The sequence below is a fragment of the Phyllostomus hastatus genome, unplaced genomic scaffold (assembly GCF_019186645.2).
Source record: "Phyllostomus hastatus isolate PE091 unplaced genomic scaffold, TTU_PhHast_1.1 phas_scaffold_1674, whole genome shotgun sequence".
Classification (NCBI taxonomy): domain Eukaryota; kingdom Metazoa; phylum Chordata; class Mammalia; order Chiroptera; family Phyllostomidae; genus Phyllostomus; species Phyllostomus hastatus.
Genome location: NW_025334011.1, coordinates 23,808,903 through 23,825,348, shown reverse-complemented (window position 1 = coordinate 23,825,348; position 16,446 = coordinate 23,808,903). Strand labels below are relative to the sequence as shown.

Here is a 16,446-nt window from a genome sequence, read left to right as displayed (position 1 = left end):
TTGAAAATTCTGCTTACTCAAATCTACTTCTAGAAAGCATTTAAAGTAATTATATGCTATTGGGATATAAATTAATCCCAGTGGGATATAAATGTGTGTAAATGGTGATTTCATGGAAACACTGCTGGTCACCCTGTCGAGGCTAAGGAGGTCGAGCAGAAAGCACTCAGCGTGCCCCTCCACAGGACTGGGATATCATTGGCTCCTTTGGCACAAAGCTGCTGATTTGTGTTTGTCACAAAATAGTTTAGTTTCGATGTATTGGTGTTAGAGGACTTAACTCTTGTCAGGAAAGAAGAATTGCCATGACACATCCAGTGCAGACACTGTAGGGGGATTTCTGAAAGAGTGGGTTCTGCTTTCCCTTTTTGAAGATCGGTGGGTGAGTGTTCAAGCGTGATTAGTGGGAATATGCTTCCTGTTTGAGGTGTAGGTGTTCTAACACACTGTGTTGGGGGTTCCAATTGGATGTAAGTTTCACTTTGCTAGAAACCAGTTACTTTTATGTTGGAGGTTCAAAAGAGACACAAATGGAAATTTAAAAATAGCCTTTTTAGAACAGCAAAAGTATTTTGTTAATTGAGTATGTGTAATGGAGATATGACCCTTACAATTTAGACTTAAATCAAAATACAAGGTAAATAGCTTACAGAAATCACGGCAGCCTTGGGTGATGCTGTTGGACTTGTAAGGGAAGACGGTAGACTTTAACCTACCTCTGGTTGGACTCCAGTGCTTTGTTTCCTTGAATCATTTTAGTGTCAAGAATCCTCTGGGAACCCAGTGAGTAAAGCATCCCCAGGACAGTCTGTATTAAATAACCCTGTTTTGTACCTGGTCAAACAAGTTAAGCTTCCAGGTTGAAAGATTTGCCCCAGATCACACTATTAAGGGTCCAAGTTGAGCAGAAGTTCAGAGCTTCTGCTTATAGACTGTCGAGGGCCAAGGTCCCCCTCCTCGGTGCCCCTGGTGCGCTGGCATACAGGAAACATAAGGGCTCTGAAATTCCTTCTAACCTCTTTGAACTACAGTGAAGAGCATTCTTTGGACGGCATCAACACGCTGAAACTAATCAGTAATTTTGCACATTGAAAAAAACTCACCAATTTCTAGTTTCAGTCCTATATACTATTCCCTCATTTCCAGGATAGTTTCATTTTCCATGCAGTATGACCTTATTTGAGGGTTTTAAAAAGAAAAAAGAGCTGGGGAATCATCAGTGATGAGAGGAATATTGGCTTTGAGGAAGGAACTTTATAATTTAAAGGTAGCCTCAATTTTATAGAGTGAGAATGTGTTTTATTTTAAAAAGGTTAGTTTTGAACACTTGGGTTGGGGAGAACAGGCCAGGGCTGCCAAGGATTTGAGCTCAGAGGGAACTGCTGGTCCCTGTTGGAAGGTTTATTTCAGGAAGGGCGCCCAGGTTAGGAGATAGGGGATGGCCCAGGAGGAAGGCATCCTTAGAGGTTTCCTTTCCTGATCCACTACCTTCCCAGCTCAGTACTAAATTCAGATTTACTTCTTTCTTCTTAATGAACTGAAATTTCCCTTGTCTGCCTAGTTTCCATCCTGGAAGTTACTTCCTTTGTCCTCACATTGCTACTGCAGAGCATAACCCTAACAGTGAAACCAAGGCTAGTGGCTGACTGGCTGGTGCGACAGTATGCATGCTTTGCATGTCACTTCCTTTTGCTGCTCCGCTCAGACGAGTCATGGTGAAGACCATTTGCCAGTGGGTGGGAAACTAAAGCAAAGGGTAGTTTGATTTATCTTAAATTCTCCAAACTGTCACAGCCCCAGCAAAACTATAGAGTTATGGTTATCTCTAACATCGTATGTTTGCTTATATTTTAATATGTTAGCATACATGAACCCAAGGCCCTGACCAGGTTTAGAGGAGGACTGTTCAATTTTTGGTGCTATAGTCTCCAAGGCAGATAGATGCACATGTCTCTGCCCCAGGTTTTAGAGCGGTGGCAGCTTCCTCATAGTTTGTGTCTGTGTGTCTTTGCTGTTGTAGAGTCCTGCCATTCCAATGCAGAAGTTGCAGGATATCCAGAGAGCAATGGAGCTGTTATCGGCGTGCCAGGGCCCCGCCAGGAACATCGATGAGGCTGCCAAACACAGATACCAGTTTTGGGACACACAGCCGGTACCCAAACTAAGTAAGCTTTTCTGCCTCCCCTGCCCCCCCAAACAAAGCTGTGTTAACAACCAACAAAAAATACAAAAGAGGCTTTACTTTACTTTTATAACTTGTTTCATACCACAAATTAGAACTTGACACAAACATAATACTTTCTTTCTTAAAATGTAGATATGTATTGAGTAGTGACATTGGTTTTCAGTAACAGCAATTTTAATCTAATTTCTACCCCTATAAAAAAATCCAGTTTTCTCTCACTTGAAACATTAGCCTATGTAAAAAACCTATAAAAGGAGGGTTTTTTGTAAAAACCCCACACGCTGTTTTTTGATTCTGAGCTTCATGGAGCTGTATTTCCTACACATGAATTTTTAGCAGTCTCACATCTCAGTTATTCCCAAAGACAGAAAATTTGACGTATGAAATCTTACAGAAATGGAAAATTTTGCACAGTTTAACACCAAGATCCTCAACACTCACCATTGGTGTTGATTATAACCAATGTAGTAGTATTCCAGTATAACAAGAGAATTGGGGCACCTCATAAAAGACTTCCTCAGGGCTTTGGGTCAGGTAAGAACCATCATAATAGGCCTCTTTCCTCAGCACTTTGCCTACTCTGGGACGTTTCACTTAGACTTTTACTGCTTCAGTTTCAATAAATGCCATTTAATTGTTCCCCCTTCACATTATGTAAAAAAAGGGGGGGGGGATGATATGAATGCCACATAAATGTTTATAAATATGTTAAAGCTAAATCTGCTGCTTTGCTATATGTTAAACAATGATACCTCATTATATAATTATTTCTACTTTTAAAAAAATTTTTACTATATTTTATTGATTATTCTGTTATACCTGTTCCAATTTTTCCCCCTTGGTCCCCCTCCATCCAGCACTCCCCACTCCCTCAGATAATCCCCACACCACTGTTCATGTCCATGGGTCATGCATATAAGTTCCTTGGCTACTGTACTTGACATAGGACTGTTCTGTAACTACCTATTTGTATTTCTTAATCCCCTTACCTCTTCACCCATTTGCTTATATTCACCTCCCATCTGGCAACCATCAAAATGCTTTCCATATCTGTGATTCTGTCTCTGTTCTTGTTTGCTTAGTTTGTTTTTTAGATTCAGTTGTTGATGGTGTATATTTATTGCTATTTTGTTGTTCATAGTTTTTATTTCTTTTCTTAAATAAGTCCCTTTAACATTTCATATAATAATGGTTTGATGATGACAAACTCTAGTTTTTTTCTTATCTGGAAAGCTCTTTATCTGCCCTTTGATTCTAAATGATAGCTTCATTGGGTAGAGCACTCTTGGCTATAGATCCAGGCTTTTTATGACTTTGAATATTTTTTGCCAATCCCTTCTAGCCTGCAAAATTTCTTTTGACTTTCTGACAGCTGACAGTCCTATGGGAGCTCCTTTGTAGGTAATTAGCTGCTTTTATTTTGCTGCTTTTAAGATTTTCTCTTTCTCTTTATTCTTTACCATTTTAATTATGATGTGTCTTGGAGTGGCCTCTTTGCATGTGTCTTGTGTGGGACTCTCTGTGTTCCTTGGACTTACATGTCTGTTTCCATCACCAAATTAGGGTAATTTTGTTTCATTATTTTTTCAAATAGATTTCTAGTTTCTTGCTTTTTCTCTTCTCCTCTGGTACCCCTATGATGCAAATGTTGGACCTCTTGGAGTAGTCCCAGAGGCTGCTTATACTAACCTTGTTTTTTTTTGGATTCTTTTTTCTTCTTGTTGTTCTGATTTGTTGTTTTTTTGCTTCGTTATGTTCCAAATCATTGATATGATTCTCGGCCTCATCCACTCTGTTGTTTCCTTGTAAATTGTTCTTTATTTCAATTAGCGTATCCTTTGATTCTGACTGGATCTTTTTTATGCTGTCGAGGTCCTCACTAAGTTCCTTGAGCATCCTTATAACCATTGTTTTGAGCTCTGCATCTGGTAGATTGCTTATCGCCATTTTGTTTAATTCTTTTTCTGGCGTTTTGATATGTTCTTTCATTTGGGACATGTTTCTTTGTCTGCTCGTTTTGGCAGCCTCCCTGTGTTTGTTTATATGTATTAGGTAGAGCTGCTATGACTCCCTGTCTTGCTAGTGTGGCCTAATGTAGTAGGTGACCTATAGGTTCCAGTGGCACGGCCTCCTCTATCACCTAAGTTGGGTACTCAGGGTGTACCCTTCATGTGGGCTGAGTATACCCTCCTCTTGTAATTGAGCCTTGGTCCTGATGGCAGATCAATGGGAGGGATTTACCCAGGGAGGTCAGCTGCAAAGATTGGCTGTGACCACTGACCACTAACATCCACCCTCTGTGGAAGATTAGCTGTGCAGGGGCAGGGTAGTGGTGCTCCAGCGTGGTCTGTAGCTGTCCGTTGGGTGCACAAGTCCTGGGGTTTCCCAGGTGGTGTAGGCCAAGGTCAGTCCCCACCTGTGTTTGGCTTGGGGCACCCTGCCTGAGCTATAATAAAGCAATCTGAGATGGCTGCTATTTGTGCTGTGCTTGGAGATTCCCATGCGAAGCCAAACTATGAATGTATGCTGGCTGCTACTAGTGCTGTGCCTGGGGACAATTAGCAAGAGGTACAAGGGCTGGGTTGGGGGGCGGGGGGGGGGCTCAGGGGTCACTGAGGCCAACTGCTGCTTGTTTGAGAGGATTTAGGAAGTTGTGAAGCTGAGCCCAGACTAGCCATTCATATGGAAAAGATTCTGTTAACAGCTGTAAATTGGGTGGGAAGAGTTTCAAGGGATCTCCAGGGTTGGGCAAACAGTGTTAACCAGGTTGATGGAGTCTCAGATATGGTGCCCATGTGCTGGCTCTGTGGCTCTACCTACCTTTCTGTCTGGAAGAAAACTGTCCCCCAGCTCTCTCCTTGATGCCAGACACTTCAGTTCCTCCCTGTCTGCCACTGGTGCCTTTTAAGCTGCTACCCCAGTGCTGGATTTCAGAGGGAAAGAGTCTGAGTAAGTTCGTGTGTGGCTTCTTTTAAGAGGAACTGCTTGTGACTCTAGAAGTTTCTTCCACCAACTCAATCCCTACTAGTTTTTGCAGCTAGAAGTTATGGGGATTTATCGTCCTGACACTGGAACCCTGGCCTGGGGATCTGGTATGGGGCTGGGACTCCTGACTCCTGAGATAACCCTCCCAAATTTTTATCCACCATATGTGTATGTGGGACCAGCCTGTTCTGCATCTCAGCCCCTCTTACCCATCTGGATGGATGTGGTTTCTTTAATTCTGTAGTTGTCAGATTTCCATTCATCTCACTCTCTGCCAGTTCTGAGTAATGGTTGTTCTATAATTTACTTGTAATTGTGATGTGGTTGTGTGAGGAGGTAAGCCGTGTTTATCTATGCTGCCATCTTGACCAGGAGTCTCAATTATTTCTATTTTTTTCTTTCTGGTTTGTTTGGGTTCCAGAATCTGTGTAATATAAATGATTAATTGCCATCTAAAACTCTTAATAGCCCAGTTATGTACAAATGATCTGTTTCAGCATATAAATTAGGGAAGCATTCTTCTCTGTGCCTTCAAATAATGATTTTCAAACTTTTTTGAAGTTACCCTTTGTCTCCCACCCATGCCCACCCCAAGCAGCTTAAAAAGCATGAGTTTCAGAGTGTGAAAGAAGGAAATTTTCCTCCTTCCCTTTTCTTTCAGGCTCTAGAAGTGTATATGGTAACAGAGGAAGACTCTGTTGAAGTAAATTTACAGGATTTTAAATGGCATTGAATTGAGTGACTGTTAGCTTAAAGGATGTAGTTTATTGATCCAAATGTATGGGTTTGGCTGAATGCTACTTGGCAAGCTGTTGGTAGCTTTTAGGTCACTGCCTTGGGGAAAAGAAAGCCACCTCTAGGGCACCTGACCCCAGTATACCTCTTTGGGAAGATAGCCTGGGTCCTCTCCCCTAAATCCTTGCAGGATTCTCTGGTTCCGAGAACCCCTGGTACTGAAGAGGGAGCCTGAGGTAGGGGAGAATGTGTGAAAGTCAGGGAGACTGTTTCTCTCCAGAGCTATTTCCCAGGTCAGTCTAAACACAGTCGGCTATTTGCAGCTGCTTGAACGCAATGGTCCTCTGGTGTTGTGTGGATAGGGAAGCCCTAAGCAAAGGTCTGAAGGGACTAAGGGAGCAGCTGGGAATCTGGCCACTTGGGCTGACTGGAGGAAGTCTAAGGTATTACTTTGGAGATGTGCTGGTAGAGTAGAGATAAGATGAATGGAACAAAGTCAGGGGTTAGAAAGAAGAGGAAAGGAAACCCCTTGGAGCTGGTACAAACCCTGCGACCTCCATCTGTCGAAAGGTCTGTGATGATAAGAACCTGTACCTGAGGGTTGTTTGTAATCAGCAGAGACCAGGGTTCCTCCTTCTGGTTTTATTATTTGTTTGTTTATTATTTGTACAAATGGCATACAACATTATGTTAGTTTCAGGTGTATAACATAAAGTTTCAATATATTTCTATATTGCAAAATGATCACCATAGTAAGTCTAGTTAGCATCTGTCACCACACAGAGTTACAGAATTTTTTTGTAATGAGAACTTTTAAAATTTATTGTCATAGCAACTTTCAAATATGCAGTATAGTTTTATTGATTATAGTGACCATGCTGTACATTACAGGACTTACTTATCTTATTAACTGAAAGTTTGTACCTTCTGACTTCCTTCACCCACTTCCCTACCCTCCACCTCCTGCCTCTGACGACCACCAGTCTATTTTCTCTAGCTTTTTTGTTTTCTTTTTTTTAAGATTCCCCATATGAGATCATATGATATTTGTCTTTCTCTGTCCGATTTATCTCACTTAGGATAATGCCCTCAAGGTCTGCCCATGCTGTGCACAAGGCAGGGTTCCCTTCGTTTTCCGTGGCTGAGTTATATTTAGGAGAGATTTGTTGAGTGTCTGTTATTAAATGTCAGCCACTGAGGTACATACTGGCAAAACTAGTGTGGAAGTAGGATAAGTGGTGCCCAGGTGGAGGTTGGAGGAGAGGATATACTCTAGGTAGGAAAAAGCTTTAGTCAGGGGAAGGTGCATGTAAGCTTGTATCTGAAAAAACTCAAGTGGCCAGCCCCGTGATGAGCATGGGGAGGGCCTCGCCATGGCCCTGAGCGGGGGCCAGCCTAAGGGTGGTCAGTGTGGCTAAGCCTGAGGAGCTGGGCAGTGCAGGTGTGCCTGGGTTTTATCCCAGCCACATAGGGAAGCTGCAGAGGAGAAATTGAAAAAGGGTACCTTTGTGAAAATTGCTAGAGACGGTGATGACTTGAACTGCTCTGCCAGCAGTCTAGGTGGAGAGACATAATTTAATTTAATTTGTTTTGTGGGACCTTTTTCTGTTTCTGGTATTGAACTATAGTTATGTTTTTAGTCCTTGATCACAACTATTTAATTGTGTGTTTGTGGCCAAATATAATTTATGATTCCTCTAGTTCAACTTATAATTTCTGTAGGTACCATTGCTAAAAGTATGTAATGCAGGAATGAATTTTTAAAATCCATGAGTGGTACTTGTTACTTGACTAGCCAACAATTTGACATTTATTTTGCGTCAATAGTTCTTGACTTCTGAGAGTATCATATATTTGAGCCTCCTGTTTTATTTAGAAAGAAAACTCAATGTTAAATAGAATATTTTAAGTATGTTTTAAAAAATAAAAGTATAGAACTTTTAAGATTTCATATTATAGTGTTAAACTATTCAGCTATATTCTTGATTCATTGTTTATTATGTTTCTAGAATACTTCAACACATTTTAGACTTAATCCATAATTCGGTATGTTTGGACATGAATCCATGGTTCACTGTGTAAACACACACTCATATTCACTTGTACTCTCCAATTGTATGTTTTTAAACTTTGCCCTTATGACTGCTAGTTTGTCACAATATTATGGTAGCAAAAATTAGCAGCTTCTGGGAAGATGCATCTAGGGAATAATAGGTAGTTTAATTTTAAAGTATCTTAGTCCTAATAGATAAACCTTATCTTCAGTTTAGATACTGTCTGTTTTTTATTTTTTGATTTAATCTTTATTGCATTTTTCCATTACCATCTAGTCCCCTGTGCCCCACTTCCCCCAGCAATGACCACACTGCTGTCCATGTCCATGAGTGCTTTTTCTTCAAGCTGGAGAGGAAAATGGAGATAGGCTCATAGATGGAGAGCAGATGACAACTAGTGGGCAGGGGGCAGGGTCAAGGGGGGAGGGAATGAACAAAACGTAAGTTTTAGATTTTGCTGGAAGGGGTCAGAGATCCCTGCAGCCCTCCTCCCCAGTTCCCCTTCCACACCCCACCCCCAGCTTGTTGAAGTGCAGAATAAAAAGGGAGCATCTCTGAGTCTGTCATCAGACTTATGTTGTCTCCCATGGTGGTGTAATTTCAGGGTTGAGACTGGGAAATCACTACCAATTCGTGATGCACTTCATCACTGCGTGACAGAGAATTTCTCCTTTCAGTGGTGAAGTAGCGGTTATTCTCCACCACTACCTAGCCACCCTTTTTCACTCTACAGGTAGCTGAAATAATAGTCTATTTTTAAAGACTAGGTGTGAACTGTGGTGTGAAAGAAATTGTTTAAAGATTATATTAAACCCAAGGACCCCAAATATGATTGTATTGTATGTAATGGACCATTTTGGATCATCAGAGTGCTTTGTAACTGAATATTCTCTTTTTGTCTCCTTTTCTCTTTTTCTGCAGATGAAGTGATAACGTCTCATGGTGCAATTGAAGCAGATAAAGACAATGTGCGTCAAGAACCATATTCCTTGCCACAGGGTTTTATGTGGGACACTTTAGATTTGGGTAATGCAGAAGTGGTGAGTAAAACTCTTAAATTCAACACCCGCATTCATGCGGATTGCTTCTGAGTTGGTTCTGAGCACCACAGACAGGACACCCTTTTGGTCTTGTAGCTCAAGGAGTTATATACCTTGTTAAATGAGAATTACGTGGAGGATGACGACAACATGTTCCGGTTTGACTACTCGCCTGAGTTCCTGCTGTGGTGAGTCTGCGGGTCAGGGGAGCCGTGATGGGTGGGGGTAGGCACGTCCCCAGCTGTTGCTGTATTCTAGGACACTAATTGGCACCTGTTCTCCTCACCCGCATTGACTTCAGGGCTCTGCGTCCCCCGGGCTGGCTTCTGCAGTGGCACTGTGGAGTCAGAGTGTCTTCAAACAAAAAACTGGTAGGGTTCATAAGTGCCATCCCAGCCAACATTCGGATTTACGACAGGTACGTATTACAGATTGCCCATGTCAGCTTTGATATGTTGCTTTTTCAAGAATTGCCATTGTAATAGGTTTTTAAAAGTACTTCTGCAGGCTGTTGCTAGAGAGAGTGGGGGGGCAGGCATGGGTAAATGGGAACTCTGTACATTCTGCTTGGTTTTGCTGTCAACTTAAAACTGCTCCAAAAAAATAAAGTTTATTAGTTTTTAAAAATATTGGCCTGTGAACAACAGAAAAAGACAACTCTCTCTTTTCTCCCTGTGCCTCTTAGTCTCATACACACACACAGACACACAGATGTGTATTGTGTACATATTCACACATTATATATACATGCATATATGCAGAATAAATAAAGCTATAAATAGGTGCTTCAGATTTATTTCTGGGCAGAAAAAGGGACATTGTATCTCCATGATCTAGAGTTATAATCATTTTGTCAGGGGCGTACGGGAAATAGTATATTGATCTGAATTTGTGAAATGTCTAGATGATAGAATGTTTTTCTTTTTTTTTTAAAGATTTTATCCATTTTATTTTTAAAGAGGGAAGGGACGGAGATAGAGAGAGAAACATCAATGTGCAGTTGCTGGGGGTCATGGCCTGCAACCCAGGCATGTACCCTGACTTGGAATTGAACCTGTGACACTTTGGTTTGCAGCCCGCGCTCAATCCACTGAGCTACGCCAGCCAGGGCCATAGAATATTTTTCTTAATATTTTTTTTAAATATTATATTTCAGGAGGCCTTTCAGTTTCTTATTCTTTGAAATTTTATGTTTATTGTTTTATATTTTAAAATATTTTCATCTTATGTTTTCTCTGATTTTTGACATCTTTATTTCTTAGTGTGAAGAAGATGGTTGAAATCAACTTTCTTTGTGTTCATAAGAAATTGAGATCCAAACGGGTTGCCCCAGTGTTAATTCGAGAAATAACTAGAAGAGTGAACCTGGAAGGGATTTTCCAGGCTGTTTATACCGCTGGTGTGGTTCTCCCTAAGCCAGTGGCCACATGCAGGTAATAGCAACGCCCTTACTTTGCATCTTACTGCACCTAAGCACTGACCCTCCCTGCCCTGTTGCTAAAAGTACAATATTATTCTCCTCACATGTTGCTCAGAGGGAATTTGGCTTATCCACGGTCATGTAGTTGGTTGATAGCAGAGATGGAGACTAGAAGCAAGAACCAGTGAGCCCAGCCTTTTCAGTACCACACAGGCACTTGTATCCCAGTGATCTGGAGCTGCATTTCATTGTCTTCCATTTAGAAGACCAGTCTGTCTCTACCTTGGGGAAACCCAGGGCATCGTGATGTGGAGATATCCAGAATGGTGCCATTTTTTTCCCTTCTCTAAACACTCAGTCTTATACCATGCTCTGCAGTGCTGTTCCAAAAGCTTGATAAACATCAGTCGAAAAGCCCAGACATACTTGTTCAAGAGGCTTAAGCTCTGTTTTTATGACTCTGTCTGCTCTTATCAAGCTTTCAAAGGTTAAGCCAGTGAGAAAGTTGTTTATCCGGTTGTCTGTTGGCTAATCTATTTCTGAAGAATCAGAGTTTCTCTCCCTCCACTATTTTTATTGATTCAAGTAAAATGAAATGTCAGATAGACATAGTATAAAAAATAAAACTGTAAAATTACTGTGTCCTATTGAATTATTAATAAATAAACAGAGTTAATAAGACTTCACAGGTACATATTAATAGAAATCATTCATCCCAGTACATAAATTAGAATCACTTAAGAAATTCAAGCTAGTTTCTCAAAAAGTTGTTTTCTTTGGTTTGTGTTACAAACATGAAGGCTACTACTTTAGGGAGAATATTTTTATGTTTGGGTTTTTTTCCTCACTTGAGGACTTGCTTACTGATTGGTAGAAGGGAGGAGGGGAGAGAGGGAGAGAAACATCAATCTGTTGCCTCTCGTACGTGCCCTGACCGGGGACCGACCTAGGTATGTGCCCCAACTGGGAATCACATCCGAGACCTTTCAGTTCATGGGACAATGCTTCAGCCAGCTGAGCCACGCTGGCCAGGGCTGCTTTCAGGTTTTTAAACTTTTTGGTTTGCTTTCTGTAGAATCAGCAATGGTTATTTAATACTTGCAAATTGGTCATTATTAATATGACTTTTACAGTTTTAAGATTCCTCTTTATTGAAAGATGAAAGATCACAAACTACAAAGAAACAGAATTAGGAATGTAGGATACATTTTAGAGGCCAAAAAAAAAGGCCTTCTAAAATAACTGCATTAGAAGAGGGCCAGCCAGCATCCAGCAACGGCCAGACACAACGTAAGTGTTCATTAAATGTTCTACCACAGCTGAGCTGAGACAGAGTAAAAATTTGGAGAGTTAGAAATCAGTTTGATTCTCAAACCTTTTTTGTATTCCAGATACTGGCATCGATCACTAAACCCCAGAAAATTGGTAGAAGTGAAATTTTCTCACTTGAGTAGAAACATGACTTTACAGAGAACAATGAAACTGTACAGACTTCCAGATGTAAGTAAAAGTGACTTGCAGTGTTTCAAGACTGTAACAACTGAAGCTTTTAGTGTAGAAAGAATTACTTGCAGGGGTCTTAAAAACTGACTCATGTGTCTGCAGATATGACTGGGCAGCTGGGAAGTCTGCATAGAACTAAGGGCTAGGAGAAGTAAGGGAGTTCCCTTGGAAATACCAGTTCATTTGTCTTTAAGACTTTTTAAGTTCCTCAGTTTGTGGTTGCTTGGGCTTGATCTCAAGACATGTAAGTTTTGAAATTTTGAGTATTCATGGTCTGTTAAGTAAGAGGGAAGAAAAGTTTCGGAGTTCTGATGAAATCTTAACTCAATGGAACTAAGGCATAAAGTTTAGAGGGAGAGACCTGGGAGAGGAAATAATGTCTTAATAAATTATCATCTTTTTAAAGTAGCAAATTCCCAATATAAAAAAAAAATGTCTCTATTTTAATAGGGGGAAATGTATTCATTTCTATCATTAAAAATTTTTTTTTTATTTTACCCATTCTCTTAACACCCTCCCCTTTGGCAACCATCAACTTGTTCCCTGCATCTGTGGATCTGTTGCTGTTTTGTTTTTTCATTTGTTTTTGTTTTTAGATTCCACATATAAGTGAAATCATACAATATTTGTCCTTCTCTGACTTATTTCACTTAGCATAATACTCTCTAGGTCCATCCATGTTGTTGCAAATGGGAAGATTTCATTCTTTTTTTTCATTATTACTTTATTGTTCATTCTCTTTTATTGCTGAGTAATATTCTATTGTAAAAATTTAAATGTGCTTCCATTCTTGGCTTGGATACTGCATTAGTTATCTATTGCTCTGTAACAAGTGACTGCAAACGTAGCAGCTTAAATGACACACTCACCGTCTCCCAGATTCTGTCTGTCAGGAATGAAGGCACAGCTTAGCCATGGCCTCTGCTTCAGGGTCTCTCGTGAAGCTGCCATCTAGGTGTCAGCCAGGTCTCGTCTGAAAACTTGACAGGGATGGATCCACTGCCGAGCACACATGGCCATTGTCAGGCCTGAGTGCCGTGTGGGCAGCTGGACTGAGGGCCTCAGTTCTTGCAGGCTGTCAGGCGAAGCCAACCTCAGTTCTTCGCCACGTGGGATTCTCTGTGGGGCTGCTCACAGTGTGGCAGCTTGCTTCACCAAAGCCAGTGAGGAGAGAGTCCTAGAGAGAATCTCCTGGCAAAAGGGATGTTAGAACCTTATTCCCAAATCACAAAAGTGACATCCAGTCACCATATTTCATCAGTTAGATACAAGTCCCGGGGCCACCCACATTTGAAAGAGTGGATCACAAGGAGGCAGACCTCACTCGGGGCCATCTTAGAGTCTGTCCACCACAGATGAGACTTTTTATTTGGAGTTTTGGTTTCTTCAGAATTATTCTGCTTGGGGGATATTTACAACGTAGTCTTATTACACACTTCAGCTTGGTTGAGGGAGACAGGTAGAATGGAGCCATGTTCCTCTGGAATGTGTGGGAGCCCCGCCTGTGACCATTCTAGGTGCAGCATACTCTAGCTCCTTTTGTCTTCTGGCCAGTCGTATGTTTGCCAAATGTGTGTAATCAATAACTACGTGAATTGAAGTCTTTTTCTGATAATAAATGAGAATCACCTGATGTCTGACCAGAGACAGAATTTAATAAGGAGAGAAGTGGAGGGGAAGGAAACAGATGCTGGAGGTGCTGGGGTCTTCATTCGTGGGCTTCGCTGCCTGGCAGATGGGGCGGAAGGAATGTTCTTCCCTTCTGTCTTAGCCGTTGTTGAGAAGTGGGGGCTCAAACGGATGAGCTCCCTGCCTCTCCGTGAGGCCAGAGAGGGAGGGGGAACATAGATCAGAGCAGATGGTAATATAGAAAATGCAGTGATGTGAAGAAGGAGCCTCCACACAACTTGGGGAAGAAGCAGCAGCCCTCTCAAGCTAGGGCTCTGAAATGGAAAAATAGGAAAATGTTCAGAGAGGTCACACTGTCATCATGAGAGACAATATTTGTGGGTTCTGTTGGAGCCAGAAACAATTTCTGCTAATGGCCAAGACCCAGAGCAACCGAGAGAGACAGAGTCACAGGGGCGCAAATGGCAGTGAGAAGAACAGGGCACAGCAACCCGCTGAGACGAAGCACGCCCTGTGTAGTGTCTTCCTTTTCCGTTGTTCGCTGCTTTGCTTTCTGTGAGTTGAATTAGAAACTTCAAGCACACCTGCCTTTCTCACTAGAGCCCAGTGCTGTTCTGCTTTGACCTCCGCAGATTTTAGCGTGTTGAACCTGAGGCAGTCTAGCCTGTATCTAAGGAAGGTACCCACTTACATGTAGGTTGCCCAAAATGGAATGAAGAATAAGGAGTTTTAGTACCTATCATTGATTTATTCAGGATAGTTAGAATCAGAGCTGCTAAAAGTATTTTTGACTTGACTGTGTCCATCAGGCTTCATGTTTTTGTGTAAGAACCAGTCAAGGCAGATAACAGTCGGTAATAAATCACTGGTCAGGCATTGGTTTTTATTTTCCCCAGTGAACTAAAATTTATAAAGTACTCCCATACATGTTATTCAGTATATTCTCAAAATAACCTTTTGAATTTGGCACTTCTTATCCTAATTTTTAAGGTGAAAAGGCTAATGCTTATAAATCTGACACTTAGACGGGGCCCATCATTCATAAGTGGAGGTCTTGGGATGCAAGCCCCAGATCCCGTGTTTTGCCTGTTAGATCCCTTAGCTTCTGCCATCAACTCTTAGCACACCTGTTGGGCAGGCGTCATGGCCCAGTCCCACCAAATGTCTCCCGATGCAGTCAGCAGAGCGTAGGCCAAGACGGGAAAGCACAACGTCAGGGTCCAGACAGCTCTCGTTGGCATGTTCCAGTCACCCTCCCCCTTTTAAGTCATAGAGAAGGGAAGAAAGATAAAGAGTAAATTAATAATAAAAAAAGAGTGGAAGAGATAAAGGGACAGATACAGTCAAACCTCAAACGTCTTGGGTCTTGAACAATTCCATTCTCTTCCAAGTTGTTCACAGAAAAAAAACGCCTTGATTGTCTGACAGATTTCAGGTCTCGATTCTCTACCCAACAACCCTTTCGTGCTGATACCTGTATGATCAATCACGCAACTCTCAGGTGACAAACAGAGATTCAGTTTTCAAACAAAGCACTTCTGGAACAGTTTTCCAGAGCAAATTAATTTCGAGAACTGAGGTCCCACTGGATTGGAAAATTGGAAGGTGCCTACAGCGATCTCTCAAGTTAGGAGCAGGACACTGTAGCTACTCCAGGGAACTTGCTCCTCTCACGGGGGCCCAGAGGGGTGATGCCACCACTAGCACTCACGTCTTTTTAGAACAGTTTTGTATGATTAAGCACAAAGAGAAGAACCTCAGTGAGTGCAACTTTGGCTCTGTGCATGTCTTATTTTCTGATTCATTATTCTTGTTTTTGCTTCTTGTGCTTGCTTTCTACCTTTGTTGTGGACCCCTAAATATGGGGTAACCCTTATTGTGGCCAGCATCATGCTAGACATTGTGCATCCTTGGCCTCATTTATTATTCATGACAGTCATAGACGGGCAGGTCATTTTCCCCATTTCACAGAAGAGGACGTGGAAACACCAGACTCATTTACCAGAGGTTTAACGTCAGGACAGAACTATCTTGAAGCCCACACCATTGGCTACTGCTATGTAAGATGCTAGGGTTTTTTCCAAGAGTAATGTGTTTCTCAACCGTAACGTTGGTTTGTCTTTAACTTGTATTGAGCATTTCAAAAGAAAGTTGGGGTTTTTTGGTCAGTGCTCTTAAAAGTGGAAAAATCTGAATTAGATAAAGAGCAGGAGTCAGATGAATCTCCCATCATTCCTGCTGCATTGCTTGTGAAGGTATGCTAAAACAATGAGATATTCCAGATTTACTGGCAGTAGATGATTTTTTTAGTGTTTAGTGTCCTACTGCTCCTTTTAAAAATTAAATAAGTGACTGTAGTCATTGCTTACATCCTCACTCTGGAACCTTGGCTTACAGGGGTGTCCAGCCTACGGCCCATGGGTTGCATATGGCCCAGATGGCTACGAATGCAGTCTAACACAAAATTGTAAATTTGCTTAAAACATTGTTTTGCTCATCAGTTTTTGTTAGTGTTTGTGTATTTAATGTGTGGCCCAAGACAACTCCTCTTCTTCCAGTGTGGCCCAGAGAGCCAAAAGGTTGGACACCCCTGCAACATTCATGCCACATGGTTGGACAAACACTGCTTCTGTTTTTTGATAGACTCTGAGCTTTATTCCTTTATGACCTTATCGGCAGCTTTTACACACATTTCAATATACATGGAGTCCAGTGAGGAATGCATGTTAGTTGGACTGTGGGAAAGTAAGTCTGATTGAGATACAGAGTTTGCTTATGAAATTTGAGATTTTTCTCAGTTACTGGAAAACAGTTTTTGCTTTTTATTGAACACTCAGAACATATTACCACTTCACTCCAGATTATGCCAAAGTTACTATGTTTACCTAAGTTTTA

At 41.5% G+C, this 16,446-nt stretch overlaps 1 protein-coding gene across 3 annotated transcripts in view; it reads left to right on the top strand.

Moving 5' to 3' along the window:
- The window catches only part of NMT2 (N-myristoyltransferase 2), a 69,179-nt gene that overhangs the window by 28,253 nt on the left and 24,480 nt on the right, over positions 1 to 16,446 (top strand). For all 3 annotated transcript variants that reach the window (XM_045858241.1, XM_045858239.1, XM_045858240.1), the window contains 6 exons: positions 2,021 to 2,165; positions 8,881 to 8,999; positions 9,096 to 9,187; positions 9,301 to 9,417; positions 10,262 to 10,432; positions 11,811 to 11,919. In XM_045858241.1, the coding sequence (XP_045714197.1) occupies positions 2,021 to 2,165; positions 8,881 to 8,999; positions 9,096 to 9,187; positions 9,301 to 9,417; positions 10,262 to 10,432; positions 11,811 to 11,919 (753 nt within the window). The remainder of the gene's footprint in view (positions 1 to 2,020; positions 2,166 to 8,880; positions 9,000 to 9,095; positions 9,188 to 9,300; positions 9,418 to 10,261; positions 10,433 to 11,810; positions 11,920 to 16,446) is intronic.